The sequence below is a fragment of the Larus michahellis genome, chromosome 4 (assembly GCF_964199755.1).
Source record: "Larus michahellis chromosome 4, bLarMic1.1, whole genome shotgun sequence".
Taxonomy (NCBI): domain Eukaryota; kingdom Metazoa; phylum Chordata; class Aves; order Charadriiformes; family Laridae; genus Larus; species Larus michahellis.
In genome coordinates, this window is record NC_133899.1 from 71,749,976 (window position 1) to 71,769,421 (window position 19,446).

The following is a 19,446-nucleotide window of genomic DNA, read 5'->3' on the forward strand; positions in this document are numbered from 1 at the left end:
TAATCTGAGAATGTTTTCATGCCTGAAAGAGACCACCTTGCTTGTCTGAAAGCCTGTCGATCTTTCCCAGCTGTGAGCTGGTCTGCTAAATAACAGCACCACTCCTGCTCCATTGCATCTGCAACACTGTCACAAAACTACGGGCAGCTGAAATCAGTTTTCTACAATAGCCTTGGAAGTAGGCATTTTTGCCAGTCACGCTTATAAATGTAGTAAGACTTTTTCTTGTCCAGTACTCTTCATAGATGTCTTAGTTTACCACTCCCTATACATATAGCTTAGTATTCATAATGTTTTCATCACAAGTATAATGATTTTTAAGAATTTATCCTTCAAGAACATGGCAAAAGATTATTTGAAGGTCTCAAAAATAAGTTAACTGATGATCCAATTAATAGTTACATGTACACTCGTTTAGTATCTTAATTGGTATAGAACTCTCTTTGAACTCAGTCACCAGATGCAGTAAGCCCTAGGAGGTATTTAAGTTATGGTGTTGACCTTTCAGCCAACTGGGCATGAATCAGGAATTTTCTTATGTAGCAGTTATCAAATGCTGTGCCATTGTAAGCTTGAATTCTTAAAGAACACATCAATGAAATCAAAATGTTTTAAAATCAATTATGTTTTCCTGAACAGTTCCTAATGAATAAAATGTGCTGAACTTTTTGATAGAGGAATAATTAGCTGCTATTGAGTTAGATTTTATGGTAGACGAATATTTTTTTCTGTAAAACGTTCTGTGGGTTTCTTCATTTAAGAGTTAGGTATATAAATTTTATTGATGGAATTTACCTCTATGCTGACAGTCTTATCGCAGGATAGGTAAGTGCTATATTATCTATGACTAGCATTTGGGCATACAAACCCATAAAGTACTGATGTTCAGTTTAATTATTTCCTATTGTAAGCAAACAAGCGTTGTCTTCTGTGCTTATAGTAATAGCATGACCTAGAGGAAATACAATCCAGGGCTGTCTCTGTTGATCATCCTGATTAGTTACCTAATCTGATTACTCTTCTTTGTGTTCCATATGTCAGATTCAAGGCAATAACCAGCACCGATGTATGAGGCCTGCTGTAGTTTAACAATATGTAAAAAAAAAAAATTGCCTAATGTAATTAATAGACATGCAGTGGATGTCCTGTCTTTAACTTGATTAATGGTCTGCTATGGGGATTTGCTTTTGTTCATTCGTCCTTTCTTCTCCGCAGTGAACTTTCAGCTGCTATTACTTGCATACTGGTTTTTGCAAGGTCATAATAAAGTTATCACAGATATGTGTATGTACATGGAACTTGATTTGAAAAAGTGTCTTGAACTGAAATCAGTTATTGGTTCAAGAGACTGTAATTAATAAGTTTATGCATAAAAATTAGTGATACAGTGAAGTCATTGTTCCTGGGTAATGTTTTTTCTGTGTTTCTACTCTTAATCATTTGAAGAGCATTTTCAGAATACGCTAATTTTAATATTCTGCATGTATTAAATCGTACTCACCTGAAATTAATTGTAGAATGAAGCTTTATTAGAATATAAGGCATGTGCTCTTGGTTCATTACCTCTTCAAGGCTATAAGCATCAGAAGACTTAATTTTTCTAAATATTTTTGGTCTTCAAATAAACAGACTTTACACATTAAATTTAATTTTAAAATGCCCTGAGTGGATTTAGAGATCTGGGTTAAATCCTTCCTTCACTGCTATTACAATCTTATTAATTTCAAAGGAGCTTTATATGTGTAAATGAAGAATAAATTTGACCTTTTGTTTTGAGATACAAGCTTACGGGGCGACACTATTTGTTAATCCTCTCAAAGAAATCTTTATTCGGAATCTAGTTCTAGTGGATTACTTGCATGAGTAGCAACTGCTGGATCCACCCCTGTTAAAATGTATTATATTTTAATGTTAGTTTTTGTTGCTCCAGACTTGCGTTTAATGGGAGGGTTCTATCACCTGCTTGAGGGTTATTTAAAATCTGAAGTTACTTCTTGTCAAAAACTGAAACAGTATATTAGCGGGTATGAACAATGCATACTATCACCTACCATTGTGAGAGCACAAAGTTTTTAGTAAATATTATTGGTCAACTCTACTGATTTCCAAAGTGATGAGGGATGTGATTTTTGAAATTTTTAGTAATATGAATGCTCCTACATAAGCAAATTTGTTTAATTTTTAAGTTATTTTTTAAATGAATGAACAGTGCCTAAAGTAAGATACACATCTGTAACATCAAGGCATTTTTGAGTTACTGTTGACGTAATGTTCCTAACCTTGTCCTCATTAGTTATTGTAGCACATATGGTATGGAGGATCACCTACTGCTCTTAAACCATTTCCTAGTACACCGTATGTGCTCTAGCACTCGGACACAATGGGGTGAATAAAATGCAAGCTGAAATATCTCAATGTCCTTTTATTTATTACTTAGAAAGCTGGCACAGTTTATTTTCGGAAGACAAATACTATAAATAAAACAACATATTAAAAGAAGCTGGATTTCATTTAATCATACATCGAAAACATAAAGGCAGTTTCCATGCCTTAGTCAAGCCCAGGTACATCACAGACAGCTGAGATTGATCCCTCAATTAACATTTAGTTCCACAGAATACTCAATTTATAAGCTGTGTTACGCGTTCTAACACTGGTGAACAAGTTTGTGATTACAAATATGATCCTTAAAAGGCCACAGAAATTCCAGTACACTACTGAAGGAAGATGTGAGAGCATCACTATTCTTCCAGGTCCCTGCTGTCATGGAATTTACTGAGTAAAAATGCTCAAATTGAAAAAAGTAGACCGTGTTTCATATTACAGAGGAAAAGACTGAGTTTGACCTTGCCATTCTTTTGGTGAAACATGAGCCAGCGGGGTGCCCTGGCTGTGAAGGAAGGTAACAGCACGCTGGGCAATGCTTCAGCTTGAAGAAGACATTAGTGTGATCTAATAGCAACCTTCTAATACGTACAAGGAGGTTATCAAGAAGGTGGAGATAGGCCCCTTGCAGAGGTGCATGGAGTGTGAGACAGCGAATATAAATTGAAATGAAGGAGGCTTTGACTTGATATAAGGAAAAACATTTATTTTAAGGACAGTCAGGCAGGTTGCACAAGGTCTCCATCCTTGGAAGTTTTCAAGACCCAGCTGGACAAAGCTCTGAGCAACCTCAACTGATGTTGCTTTGAGCGGGCCTTTGGACTAGAGACCTCCTGAAGTTCCTTTCTAGTCTGAATTACTCTCAGGTTCTATGTTCGGTCTAATATAGCTGGCTTAACTGCCGTAGATTTACACAAGGCCAGATGGAAGAAATTTTCCACTGCCTCTAGAAGCAGAAGTGATCTGACTCTACAGAAGACTAATAGTGAGTTAGGAAAAAGTAACATCTGTATCCCACCTTCCTTGTCATTCCCCCTAAAGCTAAGTAATACCTTGGAGAGGAAAAATTCCTCCCCGGTCCCTGGAAGTGAGCAGCAGAAGCCCTGAAGGATAGTTTAAATGTTGTATAAACATGATTAATTACACAATAAATGATGATAAACCTGCATTTCCGGTTGTTAGTATTTACTCACTTTTACCTCAAGTTTTCAAGCAGATGCAAGTTCCTGCTTTTTGGCTTGTAGTAAACTTCATCTGGTAGTTTTCTTTTTGTTTATTGGGTGGTGTAATAAGCCATTAGTTTGATATTTATTCCACTTAAGCGTTACTGGTCAGGATACAATAAATACATAATTTCCATCATAAAAAAAATCAGTATGTGCAGAAATTTTCTTTTATGTACTTCAGTGATATCAGTGTGATCACCATCAGCAGCAAACAAAAATGCACAAAGGTGGATTTTATGATGTGGGCATTCTTAAGGCAATGGCCTAATAATCTGGTTAACTTTTGAGAGATTTGCTTACGTCTTCCAACTTTTTTGTCCTTTTTTTTTTTTAAATATACCATTTTTCAATGTAATAATTTTGTAATGTTAATCTCAGATTTGGCGAACATGATCCAGCAGAAGCAAGAAAGCATCTGAAAAATGTATTTACTGCAAATCTGTTTTCATTGTGTAAAACATTGATTAGCTCCATAATGTGTGTAAGTTGACATAGTGTAATAAAATGGAAATTTGGATATGTGTCAGAGAGAAAATATTTGTGCAAAATGAGGTGGTCAGAGAGTATAATTGCATTTTTTGTTGTTCTTTAGTTGTCATTCCCATTCTTCAGTTTCTGTTTCCTTCCTTTCAGGAGCCTGATTCTGAATACACCGTGTTTCAGGTAAAATTCTTTTCATAAATACAATTATTAGATACAATCATTAGTACGAATATCTGATATGCTGAATAATACTTGTTCTGTTGTTAAATCCTTGATGGCATAAATTTGTTTTTCATCATTGGTAAGGTAGTGCATTCGATAAGGGGTATTTTAAATAGGCAGCTTCTATATTTGATAGAAGTTTATTTCTCTCATATATTTCCTATAGGTTTATTCGGCAGTTCATTATCTTAGTGCCTTCTAAAAGCTACACTGACTCTTGAACTGAATGACCTTTATCTGCTGATGAGATCAGGAAAAAGCCAATGTGTATTTCACAGACAGAACAATGTTTATGCTCTTAGGGATCCCTTTCATGTTTCATTTACTGCGATGTAATGCTGGGCTGTTACCCATGCCCTTCCTGCTGCTCCTACAGCTCATTCTCACTGCCTACCTTCTGTAGAGTCTGGTAGTCTTGGACCTGCATGATGATGCTTTGCATAAGGGATGGAAGACTGAGATTAATTAGTTTTCACTCCGTCCACGTTAGCACTAGATTACTGCAATGGGAAGGACAGTAATGTGCAGGTGGTGGCATCTTTTGGCTACTTGCGTCTTTGAATACAGCTCAATAACATATTTTATGATGCAATGCAATGCAATGAAGTCATGCAAGTTATTTGCATACAGTATGATTTCAGTGAAATACTGCCGGGTATCTCCGTGACTTTAAAGATTACGTTTCACAAGGTAGTTGTTGCGTTCTGGGGTTTTCATTGGGTATGGAATAAAATTTATGGTAATGGAAAGGATTATCGGAGAATGAAACCTCTTAGAAATGTGCGTTGCCAGATTCAGAAAATGCATTTAGATTCAGATTTTAAGGGTTTGTTTTTTTTTTTATTTCGTTTTTGGTCTTTTCAGAAACAAGAGGAAGATGCTCTATTCAGTGACAAACTAGTTCTCGGGATCTAAGTGGAAAACACTTTGTCACTTTTCTTTCTGGAGTTTGTATTTCTTAAGAAATACTGTCTCACTTTTCTGTACTTATGGTATTTAAGATATTCCTTCCCTCTTTAGTTACTATTAGTTATTGTAAAGTTCTGTTCTGGTTATGAGTTAAACAAGCGAAACCTGTTATTACGTTGTGAATATGTGGGTTGTCTGAAATGAGTTGTCCCTTTCTTGTTCCTACTGTTTAAGTGTCCTTTTCATAAAAATGCAAGTCATCTTCAGAAATGTGTGCATTTATTTTTATGGCTTTCTGTGATTATAAGTGAGCCTTCCTCTCACTGTTGCCACTGTGGTTCTTCCAGTTTTGTGCTGCTCTTAATCATTTTAATTGAAGTTTTTCAGCTGAAGTTCGTGTTTCAGATTAAACCCTTACAGGTTTTCACTGAGTGAAAAATCGCTGCGTTGTACTGTAGTAAATTACTAAAACTGTGTACTTTCTTATGAACAGGGTTGTTAAAATATTTCTGGATAACTAAAAACTGCAACACAGAAACTAGGCTTCATACAGGGATAAAGTAGCTCTAGGAAATACCAGGACTGCTGGTACAAATTCTTTATAGGAAGTTGAAATTACTGAGCTGTTAAGAAAATCTTTGAACCTTGCATGAGTTTTACATCGCATGTGATAAAAGACACCTTTACTTTATGGACACAAAAAAAAAATCAAAATTGGTTGGGGAGGGTCTGTTTTAACAGAGAAATGTGCATCTCAGGTTTTCTTTTAAAAAGTAAGACAATAGCCATATGCTGTTGTTATAATAAAGTCCTATGTGACTTTTCATGAATAAGTAGACATTTTTTATGAGTGAAAATGTGCCAGAAATTTCATTTAATTCTTCTGAAAAAAAGATCTTTTTCCTACATCTTCCTTTGTATTTGTGTGTCAGTATTCATTTCTAATTCCTTTTCCCACACCTTGATTTTTCACATATTTAGGATAAGCGTGTGCATGCATAGAAATTATACTTTTGTTTCATATGGGTCTTGTAAATACTAGTCAGGAATTTTGAATTGTCGTTTTGTCTCCCAAAGTAAAGGTCATCTTTCTATAGTTTAAGTGACAAATTTAACATTTTTCTCTCTCTTGCTGTTTTGATCAGAAGTCCTGTAACAAACATTGCTACAGGCAATACTCTCATCTACAGACTGATGTTTAATTAAGGAATAATATGCGATATTTGAATTTTATGTTGGCTGTGAAGCCTCAGACTAGAAACTTCAAACGAAAGACTGGAAGAGCAGCCTAAGGAATCTATTTTTTTATGACAGATATTTCTGCAATAATGACTGAGAGACATGTTGCTTTTAAAAACACATTATCTCACATTTGTTATTGGAAAAACCACAATGATATGTCTATGTTAAGAACTGGCCCCAGTTTTGGCAATTAGTATGGAGAAATTGCTACTTTCAATTCCCAGGAAAATATCATTACTATGGGCAGCTTTTCTTCTCTCTACTAGGAAATTAGCCTGTGTTTGGCTATACTAAGAGCTCTGATTTCAGCATATTCACAATATAGACATGGTTGTGTTGACTGCAGACATATGTGTCTTTGAAAAAAGCAGTGTACGATCAAGGTGTTAGAAATTCAACAAACTAAATACTTCTATAGAATAATGAAAAACAGTTAAGGGTGTTGAACATCTAACTGCAAATCTCAACGCTAATTAAAGGTTGTCACCCTGCTATACATAGGAAGAAACTAAAAGATAATAAAGCAGATCTGGATTATGTTTGTCTGGCCTAGATTCAAATCATCCTGCCCTGTTCCTTTCTCATCATACTTGAACAAAGGTTTCTAATTGTGTCTGAACTGGCTGGCTAATTCCCTCCTTTACTTCTGCTTGGAAGAAAGCGCTTTTAAAAAAGGAGACTTAAATATTTCAACATTTTTAGATATACTTTCTTTTTGATAGACAGTTATAAAGTTGCATAGAAATATGCGGGAAGTGTAGAGGAAGGGATGGTCTGAGACAATATAAATGAGTAAATGATTACTTAAATTATTAAATAAGCCTGAGGTCCAGATCTTCTTCTGCCCTTACTGAAAGAACAGTTTTTTCTATGCGTTTGACCTTTAGTTCTATTAAAGTAGCATCAGTCTGTTCTATTTTGAAATGTCTCCTTGGCAAATATTAAACATGCTTTTCCACCAGACTGCTATACACTATGTCAGAAAAGAAACAAATCTAATTGTTTTGGCAGTGATTTTTACTCTGGAAGATTTATGATGATCTGTTCAATATCTGAAGGAAGATCGGGAATTGATCTTGTGGCTCCCTTTATCATGCCAGCTCTATGAGTACATTAGAGGCATATTAAGTTATCAAAGTGGTTGGATCTGTACTTGTTTTGTTGGTACTTCTGTATGGCTGCCATCGTTTTTAATTTTCCCCATTGATTTGGTGTCTCTACAAAGTCTACACAAAGCTTGTCACATAGGCTAGAATTATGCTTGCCTGTTCACACTGCTCATATAATCCTCCAAGACATTTAATGTAGTAATTTGTCTGTTCTGCTCACTAACAAGTACTCCAATAATCTCACAATCTGAGATCCCTAATCTATACACTTATGCATTTTTTACAGCTGATGCTTTGAACAAAGGAGTTTTAGACTATCTTTCTGAAGACTGTCACTTGTGAATAGTAACGTAGTGTATCTTTAACTGCTGGTTAAAAAATTTTCCTTCTTTTCCAACAGATACCTGGGAAAGGCATTACTTCACATTACAGTGGTTTACTTACCTTCCTGTCCCATCCCAATTTAAATAAGATGTCTGTCAGCGGTGGGTTTTGAATGGCACTGGTAGCTGGGGACTTTTTCAAAAGCACAAGATCTCAGAGAGTTGCCTGTGACCTAAATTAGTCATAACTTTTCATGAGGCATGAAATTCTGTCCTCCAAACTCAATAACTCTAGCTGTTTCACTCCGAAAGAGTGGTCCAAAGTCTTGGTTCCCTTTCCACCTCCATTAGGAAACTGATGGATATACCCAGCTGTTTAACTCAAAACCTTATTCAAGCCTATTAAAACTGTGAAATGGAAAAATTGCTGATTAGATTGTTTACTTGGTGTCTTGAAGATATTTTACTTTTTATTTTATCCTCATTCAGGCTGCCTGGAGCTTGAAAACACGAGCTTTGACAGAAATGGTGTATGTGGATGAAATCGATATAGATCAAGAAGGAATCGCAGAGATTATGCTAGATGAAAATGCCATTGCACAAGTCGCACGTAAGAACGACTTCCACTTAAATACATTGAAGCATCAAGAGTTCTTTTGGTCAGGATTGTCTTCTAGCATAAAATAGTACATCCTCCGGTGACCTGATATGGCTTTTAGCTATTGCTACAAGAAGAGTTTTATATCGTTTTATGGTTGCATGGCGATGTTGAGATACACCACATGATCTTGATGTAGTGCTTAGGCCTATCAGATGGGGATTCAGACAAATAGTGTTTTGTCAGCTTTTCCTCTGCATCTCTGTACTCACTGGCTCTTTTCCATAAGTGCATTGATTTCTTTTACTCCTTGCTGGCTTCTTTAGGCACCGTGGAAAACTAGAGAAAAATATATGCCCCTGATGTACTGTGAATCTCATCCGTATGCCTGTACTATAGGCAACAGTCCAGCCAAATCTGACATCACCTTTTTTTTATTATTTCCCACAAACATGTTCTGAACTGATTTTCTGTCTTCTGTTTTTCTCTTTTTCCTCTCTTCCTCCCCAAGGCAGTTCTTCAGCCCTATCGTTGTTTCTTGTTTGCAGCTCTTTTCAGCTTCGGCAGTAATTAGTAGTCTTCCACTACTTTTTGGCATTATTTCTGTTTTTCTCTGTTCCTTTTGTACAATCCACATGGGAATTTTTATGCATCTTATTGAGATGTGTCTCTCAACCACCTCCCATGTCAAGGAATTCAAGGGAAGAACTGGCCGTAGGCCAGAACTAATATTTGAAGCATTAAAAGCTTTTCTCATCTGGAAAGAAGTAGGCAATTGCATATCTATCTGATTACATTTTTAAAAATTATCATTACATGCTTGGTGACATATAAACAGTCAAGCAGTACTTAAGTTGTGTTTATACATTATGATAGTCTAATTACATGTATCTGTCTTAAAACAGCATAATAATATAATTTAGACTTCTATTTGATTTTACGCCCCTGCAGTAGAGACCATCTGCTAAGAAAAATCATTTGATGAATATTATTGAGAAATAAGGCATTCTGGAAAAGTACGTTCATACTATATTTAAACTGAAAAAAGGTGACTTTCTGGGTAATGTGTCACAGATTCCAAAGCCAAGGAAGATCATTATGATAGCATAGCCTGGACGCCTGAATCATTGAGATAAGACTTTGGTATTCGTGCTTCAAATCCACTAGATGTGCCTGAGCTAGTACAGAGTTTTTCAGAAAGTATAAGAACTTTCCAGAGGGAAAGAACCCCCTGCAGTCTTTGGTAAATTATGAAACTGAAACACAGGAGGCTCTGTCTGAACACAGGAAACACTTTTTTTAGTGTGAGGGTGACTGAGTGCTGGCACAGGTTGCCCAGGGAGGTTGTGGAGTCTCCCTTCTTAAAGATATTCAGAAACTGGCTAGACAGGGTCCTGGAAAACTGGCTTTAGGTGACCCTGCTTGAACCTGGTTGGACCAGATGACCTCCAGAGGTCCCTTCCAACCTCAGCCATTCTGTGATCACTTCTACATTTACACCTGATTTAATAAAAATGAGTGCTTGCTGACTGTGGCCTTTTGCTGTTAGTGTGGTCTGGACTCAGGGTCTTTTACTGTGGCAAATCTTCCAGGATATCCTCCCCCACTGTAATTATAGCTTACAAACTTAAAAATCTGTAGTACCTCCCATATTACAACTGGTATTGTCTGTACTTCACTTACTAAGCAGTTCAAATCCTTTTGCATCAGTTACATGTCCATTTCAATTTTGTATCTGTCCTTATCTTAGTTTCCAGATTAAACTACCTTAATAATGATTTTGCTCTCAGTCTTGTGTTATTAAATAATTGCTAAATTGTGTAGGGTCCACTGGAAACGACTACTTTTCTGTGGTTCCTCTTCACACATATATAATGAAATCTATCCCACCAGTTTTTAAATTTTTATAATTTTGCTATGTTAATTTTCTATCAGTCTTGTTTATTAATAAACGTGTCCTATAGCATCATTGTACAGAAAATTCCCAGTATGTTACCTTTGGACTCTTAACACCATCAATTTTATCAGCTGAAGTTGTAATCTTGTTTAAAAGTGTTACCTTGACAACATATTTTTCAGAAACTAATACTAATTGGCATTATGGATAATCACAGCTATTTTATAAACTAGGGCATTAAAGGAGTCACCTGCATTCTTCACTAACTGCTGAAATTACACTCAAATTCTGTTGCTGTTAGTGGCCACATGCACTGCTGTGGCCTCTTGATGCCTATTCATAGCTAGTTCAGTTGGGATTCTCAAATAAGGACTGAGTTGCCTGGGGTGAGATCAACGGAACTAAATCCTCTAAGCATTCTCCCAGTAGACCAAAAGCACAAAACAACCATCGGTTTTAAAAAAAACATGTCGGGAAAAGGGAATTTAATGCCCTACCATTTTTATATTATTGTCACAGTTAAAAAAAAGTCTCAGAAAGTGGAAGACTAGTTCCTTGTCTGCTAGCTTGAAAACTTGAAGGCCACTTTCTCCATTTCTCAGAAGAGTGCCCTACTTATCATGGTAGAAACTGCTGTTGGGTGGACTGTCCACCCTTGCTGTTGTGGAGTAAAAGATTGAAGATTAACAGGACTATAAAAAACAAGTAAGCAACAGAGGTCCTACGTGTGGCCATACAGAAGAGAGAATCCTAAGTTTTGGTCCTTATTTTAACATCGCTTACATATTTTGTTGGTTTTACTAAGGAGATCATGGTTAATACCTTTTTGTATTATTTAACTTTAAATACAGCTGTAGCCAGGTGGCTACTATAATACTGGAATCAGAGGTGCTTGGTATCAGCATGGATTAAAAAAACTAGAAGGTATTTAGATTAGGTAAGAAGTTATCGATTTGGACAACTCTACTAAAGTTGCTTAAACAATGGACTAGTGTTATCTCAGAGGTAATTACAGTTTGAGGGCAGAAGAGAGAGAGAGGACTGAAAAAGGGCAAACTTGGGGTTTATTTTGGGGGAAAAAAGAAGGAAGGAAACTAACTACCTATCAGTTTAACTTCAGCTCTTGGAAACATTTGGAGTAAAAGCAGTTCGTATCTAGAAAGTAAGTAAATGAGTAACAGCGATTTGTCAAGAACTGGCTGTCTCAACTTAAATCTCGTTTTCTTTCTGTACACGGTAACAAGCAGTGAACAGACCAGAAGGTATAGACGTCATCTTGCTTTTAATCAAGTTTTTAAAACCATCTCTTAGACATTCACTTAGGAGGTTAGAAAAACTGACTATAATCAAATGTCAGTGAAGGTGATGAAAAATCTACGTGCAGGAACTAGTAATTCTTAATGATCCACTGTCAAAACAGAAATGTGTGAAAGGGGGACCCTTCATCTGTTCACCTGGACTCAAGCCAATTCATTGTTTTCAGTGGTGACCTTTGGATATGGATGAGTTTGAACTTTACTGTGCCCTAAATTGTGGGTGGGGGTTTTACATGGGCTTAATGACATGAGATGTCATTTTCCATCTGCCCTGTAGCTGAAGATGCTATCTGTTGCTCCTAAGATGTTCTTGAGAATTATTGCGGGTTGACCCCGGTAGACATCTAAGCACCACACAGCCGCTTGCTCAGTCCCCTGAAGTGGGATGGTGGAGAAAATGGGAAGGGTAAAAGTGGGAAAACATGTTTGTTGTGGCGTGTTTCTTGCAACAATCTGACAATTTATCAGTAGTATAGTGCAAGATTTGTTTTGTCGTCTTTGTCTAGTGCTATGTCCCCTCAGTTTGAACAAAGAAATTTCCGGTTTATTGTAAGATACAATAATTCTTTAAAGTCCTCTGGACAAGGGTGTAGTATCTCAACATGAAGTGAGAAATGCTCTTATTTTATAGGACCAGGAACATCTTTGAAACTCCCTGGAACTAGCCAAGGTGGAGGCCCCAGCCCAGCTGTTAGGTGTGTGATTTTTTATTTTTTAAAAATGTGACTAGATACAAATGAGCAAATCCTAAATTTCTGAAAATGAAATGCTTCAGATATAAGTGTTTAAATTCTCTATCAATAAATACCACTCAACATAAAGATAATGTGCTTAACACCTTCAGGCCAGTAACTCAATCAGGAAGACCTATTACAGGATTTGTGAGACCCAGCACACAAAGTGGACGGCCAAGTACTATGGAACAGGCTATAAAAACACCTCGAACAGCTCTCACAGCTCGCCCAATTACTAGCGCTTCTGGGAGATATGGCAGGCTAGGAACGGTAAGTTGCTTGACTCTGTTCTCAGAATGATGGCTGTCGTGGTCATAGTGTCTGGTACAGTGGCATTGGAGTTGATTTAAAAGCTGTGTCTAAACTCAAGTTTGAAGGAGGTGAGCATTTTTAATTTTTTGTTTAAATTGTTTTCAAAGCAGAGTTTGAAAATGTTACTTGTTAATTTGCTTGTGGGTTTATATAAAAAATATACATAAATGCAGAAATTCGCAGAAAATCATGGAAATTCCAAATTCACAAGTTCTGTGAGACTCATTTTTATTCGCTGAAGGCCATGAAAAGACTATGACATGATTTCACCATAAGTATGTTGAAACCTTCTTCAGGTTTTTCAGTTTACTGCAAAACAATTACTAATCTCTCGGTGCTTGTCACTTCAGAAGATAAGGAAAATAAACTATACCAGTTTTATCCTGTTCTGTTGGCAAAACTAATAAACTGCAACTGGCATAAATATGTAATACAGATTAACATCACCTTAATGGCAAAACGTGGTTTCTTTTCACTATCCCCACTATTGCAGGTATGAACTGATCTTCCTAATTCTTTCTTGAATATTTTTTCATTATTGTATCCCAACTACCTTCAGTCCATCTAGGAGTTAGTCCCAGCTTCATGCTTAGGCGTGTTACGGAGATAGTGGAGAGAGGGAAGAAAAAGGTAGTTCCAGACGGTGATTCATGCAACCTTGTTCAGGGACTGTGTGGGAGTAGGGCAAATTCCTGACTTTCAGAAAAGATGGAATTCACTAAGAAGGGTCTGTACTGCACAGTAGAGCAGTGCATCTACAAAGGCTTTGTTTGGTTGTGGGTTTTTTGTACGTTACTATTATTTTGAAATTTTTTCAGGAAAAATGTAGGGGATCTTCCCACTTAAAAACTTCTCTCTCCCCTCAGGCTTCAATGATAACAAATCCAGATGGCCCTTTCATAAATCTGTCTCGACTGAATTTAGCAAAATATGCTCAAAAACCCAAACTGGCAAAGGTACGTACTATTTTGGTTAATGTTGTGACATCTTTTTCTTATTTTCTGGCATCATTCTAATGTAACTGTACATAGGATTGGGGATACAAACAGTGATGAACTGTGTTGTAGGTGTAAAGTTCAGAAAAATAGTGTGTTACATATCTTTTGACTGTGGTTACCAGACTTGAATTTGAAGAGGTTATGTTGAAAGTATAACCCATGAAAAACATTTGTATAAAATAAAATATTCCATTGGTAAATAACTTTGAACTGTCTGTATAGGAGTGATGAAGGGCAACTAAAAAAAACCCAGCCAGATGGAAAAAAAACCCAGCAGAACCCTCCCTACTGTCCAGAAATGTGATTCTGTGTACAAATAGAAGGGAATCCTTGCCTAAAAATGTTCAGATTTTTCCCTTTGATTTTATAGCATGAGTTAACACTTTTTATATAAAAAAAATTCATCTTTTTGGTCAGAATTCTTCTTCATTTTAAGTTAAGATCTTATGATTGACAGCCATTGAAATCGAGACTATCTGCCAATAGAACAGCTTTATGCAGGTTATCTGCCCAACTTACGGGCTTCAGCTCTGAGTGGAAGGGGCTTGAAGTTGTGTAATGATTTATCACTCTGAGGCCTTTCGGTTGAGTCTTTCCCCAACACACCCAGTTAATTGTATAGATTAAGATGTTTTCTGTGCATACTTTGTTGACAAAAAAGCAACTGTTGGGCTGAGACCAACAACTTGTTTTGCACAAGGCGTCATATGACTACCAGACACACTCCGAGGAGGTATATATGGCTAGCAACATCGAGTCGATAGAACTCTCATGCATTCAGTCTATTTCGAGAAATGTAGTGGTGAACACTCTTAGAAGACTAGCAATACCTAATAACCTGCTGATGGAAATTATCTCCTCCAGTCCAAAACTTTAGTTAATAATTTTTCATAAACAATTAGCAAATTCCTTTGTTTTGTAAAACCTGATCTAGACTGATGTAAGGCATTGCTTTTCAATGTGGTTTTCAACGGAAATAAATTTTGGGTGATTGCACTGTGTTCTCCACCTGCTCCTTACATCTCTGTCCCTTGGCCTCTTAACCAAACTAGAAAGAACAGATACCAAATATAGTAAATTCTAGTCTGATGAGATAATGAAAGACTTCCAAACTATCATCTGAGGGCAGTTATGAGTCAGTTCTTTATCAGTTCTGAAAAAACTGCAGGCTTTTTGTCCAATTATGTCCTTGCCAGCAATCAGCCAGCAAACATGTTATTCTAAATCCATCACAGTCTGTAAAGTAGGGAGAATGTAAGAAACCTGGGAAGGATTAAGATACACAAGACACATCCGTAAGAAACTAGGATTAGTTCTTCTTCTTGAAGACAGATAGCTTTTAATTGTGTTCGGTTAGCTTTCAGATTAAATATTTATTTTCAGCAACAGCTCTCAGGAATGAGAAATGTATATATTTTTAACAGTTTCTTTTTTTTTTCATTAGCATTTTCTGGGATGTTTTCTGTCTTCCTTCAGTTTTGTATGAAAAGGGGCTTATGCCAAAAAATGTAAAGCAACAGTCATAGAAACATCCATAGGCAGCAACTGTACTTGTCAGTATTATGAAGCTAATACATTATGACATTAACATTTCACACAGAATGGAAGATCTAAGTTTAAATTTGGAGCTACATGGATTTGTAACTTTTTTTTTTTTAAACAAGACAGCATTAAGGCTAAAGCCAAACAAAGCAGGAGGTGAGACTGCAGACTGCACTCTGTGTTAAGGATCGTTGATTAAAGTTTTAAAACTCTTTGAGCTGTCACTTCTCCCAGGTGCAAAAAGATGATAAATCTTGCAACGATTAAATTCACATAATTAGCCTGTGTTGGTATATACTCCTCCTATGTACTACTTCTTTATGTGATTGCAAAGTACACTCATCACATCCTTTTTTAAGTTAGATTATCTCTCTTTTCATTGCATGACTAGGTCTTCCGATGTTTTGAAGTATACTGGAATGTGGCTTCTCTCTGACAAGCATCAGCCATGTTAAGCGTTATCGCAGGAAACTGCATAGTAGACATAAGAGGTATCACCTATTGCCAGAGAGAGCCTCTGGTAAATCTCAGTTAGCAACTGGTTTATGGCATGAAACAAGATGTTTTATCTTTTTTAGCTTTTGGATTTTTAATAGAGTTATTAAGATAACTCTAGATATTTTTATCCAAGTGAATGTGCTGTCATTTAAATCCTTTTGAAGGTCAGGGCCTATAGATAACAGCAGTAATTCCTTGTGCCAGCCATGCGAGAAAACATCTTTTTTATCACTTTAGATTTACTCGCTTTTACTGAATGCTTCTCTGTCATTGAACTAGAGGAGGAAATGTTCTGCTACTTCTTTATTTTCTATTCTTTTGTCATCCACCTGTTCTAACCTCCCTATAAATGTGTGTTTATTTATAAATATTTAATGTCTTCCTGGGAGAAGAGACCAACACCCACCTCTCTACAACCTCCTTTCAGGTAGTTGTAGAGGGCAATGAGGTCTCCCCTCAGCCTCCTCTTCTCCAAACTAAACATGCCCAGCTCCCTCAGCATCTCCTTTCTCTTTCTCTTGTCTCCAATGACAATTCATTAGTAATTCTCTAGTTTCCTTAAGGTAAATCTTTTAAGAATTTTTTCTAAGAAAAATTGGCAGAAGAGTCATGGAAGCTGTTAGAAGACTGATTTCCTGTTCTTTATTTCTTTCATTGTGGGACAATATTTTCTTATTTTTTTATAATGAATAATAAGCATTTAGAAAAACATTCTGTTCTTTTGAAGCAATTAAGACCTGGGATTTGCATGCAGAAAAAGATCAAGGTTCAACTCAATTGAACTTTGTGTTGCTAGCACCCATACTACATTTCTGGGAATAGAGGCTTCTAGTCTCCATTTGGTTATCTTTAATATCTCCATTTAGTATCTTTCAACATAATTTTGTTCACTTAAAATTCCACCCCAGTAAGTTGTTATATGCTGTTGTATGTTCTAGTGTGGAACAGCTGCAAGGTAGTATGACTTGCTTAGCTTTTTACAGGAGTAAATAAAGATGCATTTATATTGCCGTGCCATTGTTGTGGGTTTATGAGCAGTTACCGCAACACAGCTGATGCATGTAACTTACTTTAAGCTTTGGTGTTATGATGATGTGTTAGAGTTTCAGAAGCACAATACTGTTATATTGTTATATTGTTATACATTGCAAAAAGTCTTTGTTAGATCACTTGTTGATTTTACAGTTAAAAACTTATGAAAATGGTATCAGGTTTTCAAATCTGTATCCACTTTCAAATTACAGCTGGCTTTTTTTTTTTAAAGTGACTTTGAGGATCAAAGATAAGAGACAATTCCACTAATCTCTTGCAACAAATTAAGAATTAAAATGTTTTCCTGTCATGGCAATGTAGCACATCTATAGTTTTGGTCTATTCAAGTCTTAATTAAATGTAAACATCAGCAATTGTGATGTATGAATGTAATTGCTTTCACAAAGAATTATTTTTTGCCTAGCATAATCAAGATTCTGTATTTCTCTAAATAATATCAATTTTTATCTTCAAATGTGATAATGTTTTAAATATTCTTGACAGGCGTTGTTCGAATATATTTTTCACCATGAAAACGACGTAAAAAATGTGAGTAATTCATATGTTCCATTTTCAGTTTTTATTATGTATCATTTGGTTATTTCTTTTAGTATTCTGCTAAACTAAGGATTTAGGTAGTACATCACAGCTGAGTACGGAGGTGAAGCATTACAAGTTGTTTAAGGGAGAGAAGTCCTTTCTTATAGGGATGATAATCAGAGACGATAGTTTGCAAATACCAAGATACGGATTGCTTTCTTTTTTGAGAGGCAAAACATTTTAATGCTTAAAACTAGGTCTGTTGTCTGTCAACATGATAAGATCCCTGTATCTAATGGTTTCATGTTAACAGAATTTACTGGAGCCTAAGCAGTAGCTGAAACTACATGTCAGGTAGCTCAACTGCCTAGAAAGTTCAGAGTTCCTGATGCTTCAGAGTAAACAATAAGTTTCAGAAGGCTGTCCACTAACAGAAGAAGGTGAAAATACCTGACAAAATAGTTAGTGATTGAATTGAACATCATTTGACATTTTTAACTACTGAGATGGTTGTTCATTCATTTGGGTGAATAGGCAGGAAAAGTATTTGGTGAAACTGCGGAAAAAGAAAAATCAGTACGACTTTTTCTAGAAGTTTAATTCCATAGTGCTGAGGTGTTTGGTGGCCTCAAGAGAAAGATAGTGTCCGTATGATTGCCTATAACATTCGTTCTCCGAAGTTTTCCTGATTATACCATTGCCCTCGTACCCTGTCCAAAATGTTTCTAATGTGGTTCTTCTTATGTTACTGCACCGAATGGGTAAGATCAAGTTTGGGTACATACTGTTTAAACTTTCAGAAATAAGAAAGGTTGCAGAACATTTTTGGCAGTTCATCCAGGGAAATAATTAATTTATTCAATGAATGAAGGGTCAAAATATTTCATTACTAAGTTAGATATACGCACCCAGTTGAAACGGAATCAGATGTTCTGCTTGAAGTTTGCTTGAAAGAACCGTTTGTGTCAATAACGCATAGCTGACTAAACAGTTATTGAATTTTCTGCAATACTACTAACCGGTTGTGATTAGATCTGAAGTTAAACTCTCTAGTTAATCAATAATGTACAATAAAATATTTTGTTGTTGTTGACATAGATCAGAACCATTTCCAAATGTACTGCTATGTGAAGCTTTTTAATCTAGTATCAAATGATTATAGTTGTGCCCTGTCAATTTATTGCATAGCATTCTTTTAAGAGGATTGAGATGCAGTGCACTGTTAATCCAAAATATGGTTGAAACAGTCAGAAATGTCAGAGAGAAATAGAAATTGACATTTACATATTCTGATACTGAATGTGAAGAAAGTGCCTAGGTTTTATGCCACTAATAATTAAAATTTATGTTGTTTGTTACTGAGAACTATGTTCGCTAAGAATAAAAGGGTAACTTGATAAGATGCCACACGTGCCTGTGACCTACACTTTAAGGACATGCAGGATCTCTAGGCTAGACAGATAATTTCATCTGATGCAAGGAATTTTCCAAGCACTCCAGAAAAAAATGGTAAGATGTTTTTACACTGTGCTGCATGTATTTTGAAATCCTTGCTGAGAATCCTGCAGGATTCTTGCAGGTCTTGCAGAAAAAGTTTTGCCTATGTTTTTTTATGTACCCTGGCCATTTGAATAAATATCCATAAGCAAAGAAGTGTCAGCTTAGTCACCACTGTTTGTTGTGTAATGAGAGGGAGATCAACGTGTTTGGTTAATGATAGCATCTTGTAGGGAAGAAAATTGTGCCACGCTTCACAGTATGAGGTGTCTTTATAATGTAATGTGTATTTCTGAAGAGGTTTTTTTTTTTAACTTTTCAGTTTGCTTTCTCTCATTTGCTTTCGTTCCTCATTTCTTCTGCACTTTCTACACCATTTTCAATATAATTCTGTTCTCCAGACTCTCCTCCCTTCCTTTTGAACCTCATCTCCATTATTTTTTCTTAAACAAAAAAAAAAGAAATACTTCTGTTTAAACTTGACTGCATCACTCGTGCAGTCATGAGTTTCTTCACCTCTCCTACCAAGTGCATTTCATTAATTGATTTTTTTGCTTCTGCCTGAAAAGAATTTGGTCACTTA

General features: G+C 36.1%; 1 protein-coding gene across 4 annotated transcripts in view; it reads left to right on the plus strand.

Moving 5' to 3' along the window:
- Positions 1-19,446, plus strand: part of TTC8 (tetratricopeptide repeat domain 8) — a 60,339-nt gene that overhangs the window by 21,837 nt on the left and 19,056 nt on the right. For 2 of the 4 annotated variants that reach the window (XM_074585470.1, XM_074585468.1), the window contains 6 exons: positions 4,245-4,274; positions 8,389-8,509; positions 12,342-12,405; positions 12,555-12,714; positions 13,623-13,712; positions 17,331-17,375. In XM_074585470.1, the coding sequence (XP_074441571.1) occupies positions 8,425-8,509; positions 12,342-12,405; positions 12,555-12,714; positions 13,623-13,712; positions 17,331-17,375 (444 nt within the window). In that variant the 5' untranslated portion in view covers positions 4,245-4,274; positions 8,389-8,424. Of the gene's footprint in view, positions 1-4,244; positions 4,275-8,388; positions 8,510-12,341; positions 12,406-12,554; positions 12,715-13,622; positions 13,713-17,330; positions 17,376-18,572; positions 18,876-19,446 lie in introns of those variants that run through there. The other 2 variants (XM_074585469.1, XM_074585471.1) reach the window with 2 other exon arrangements.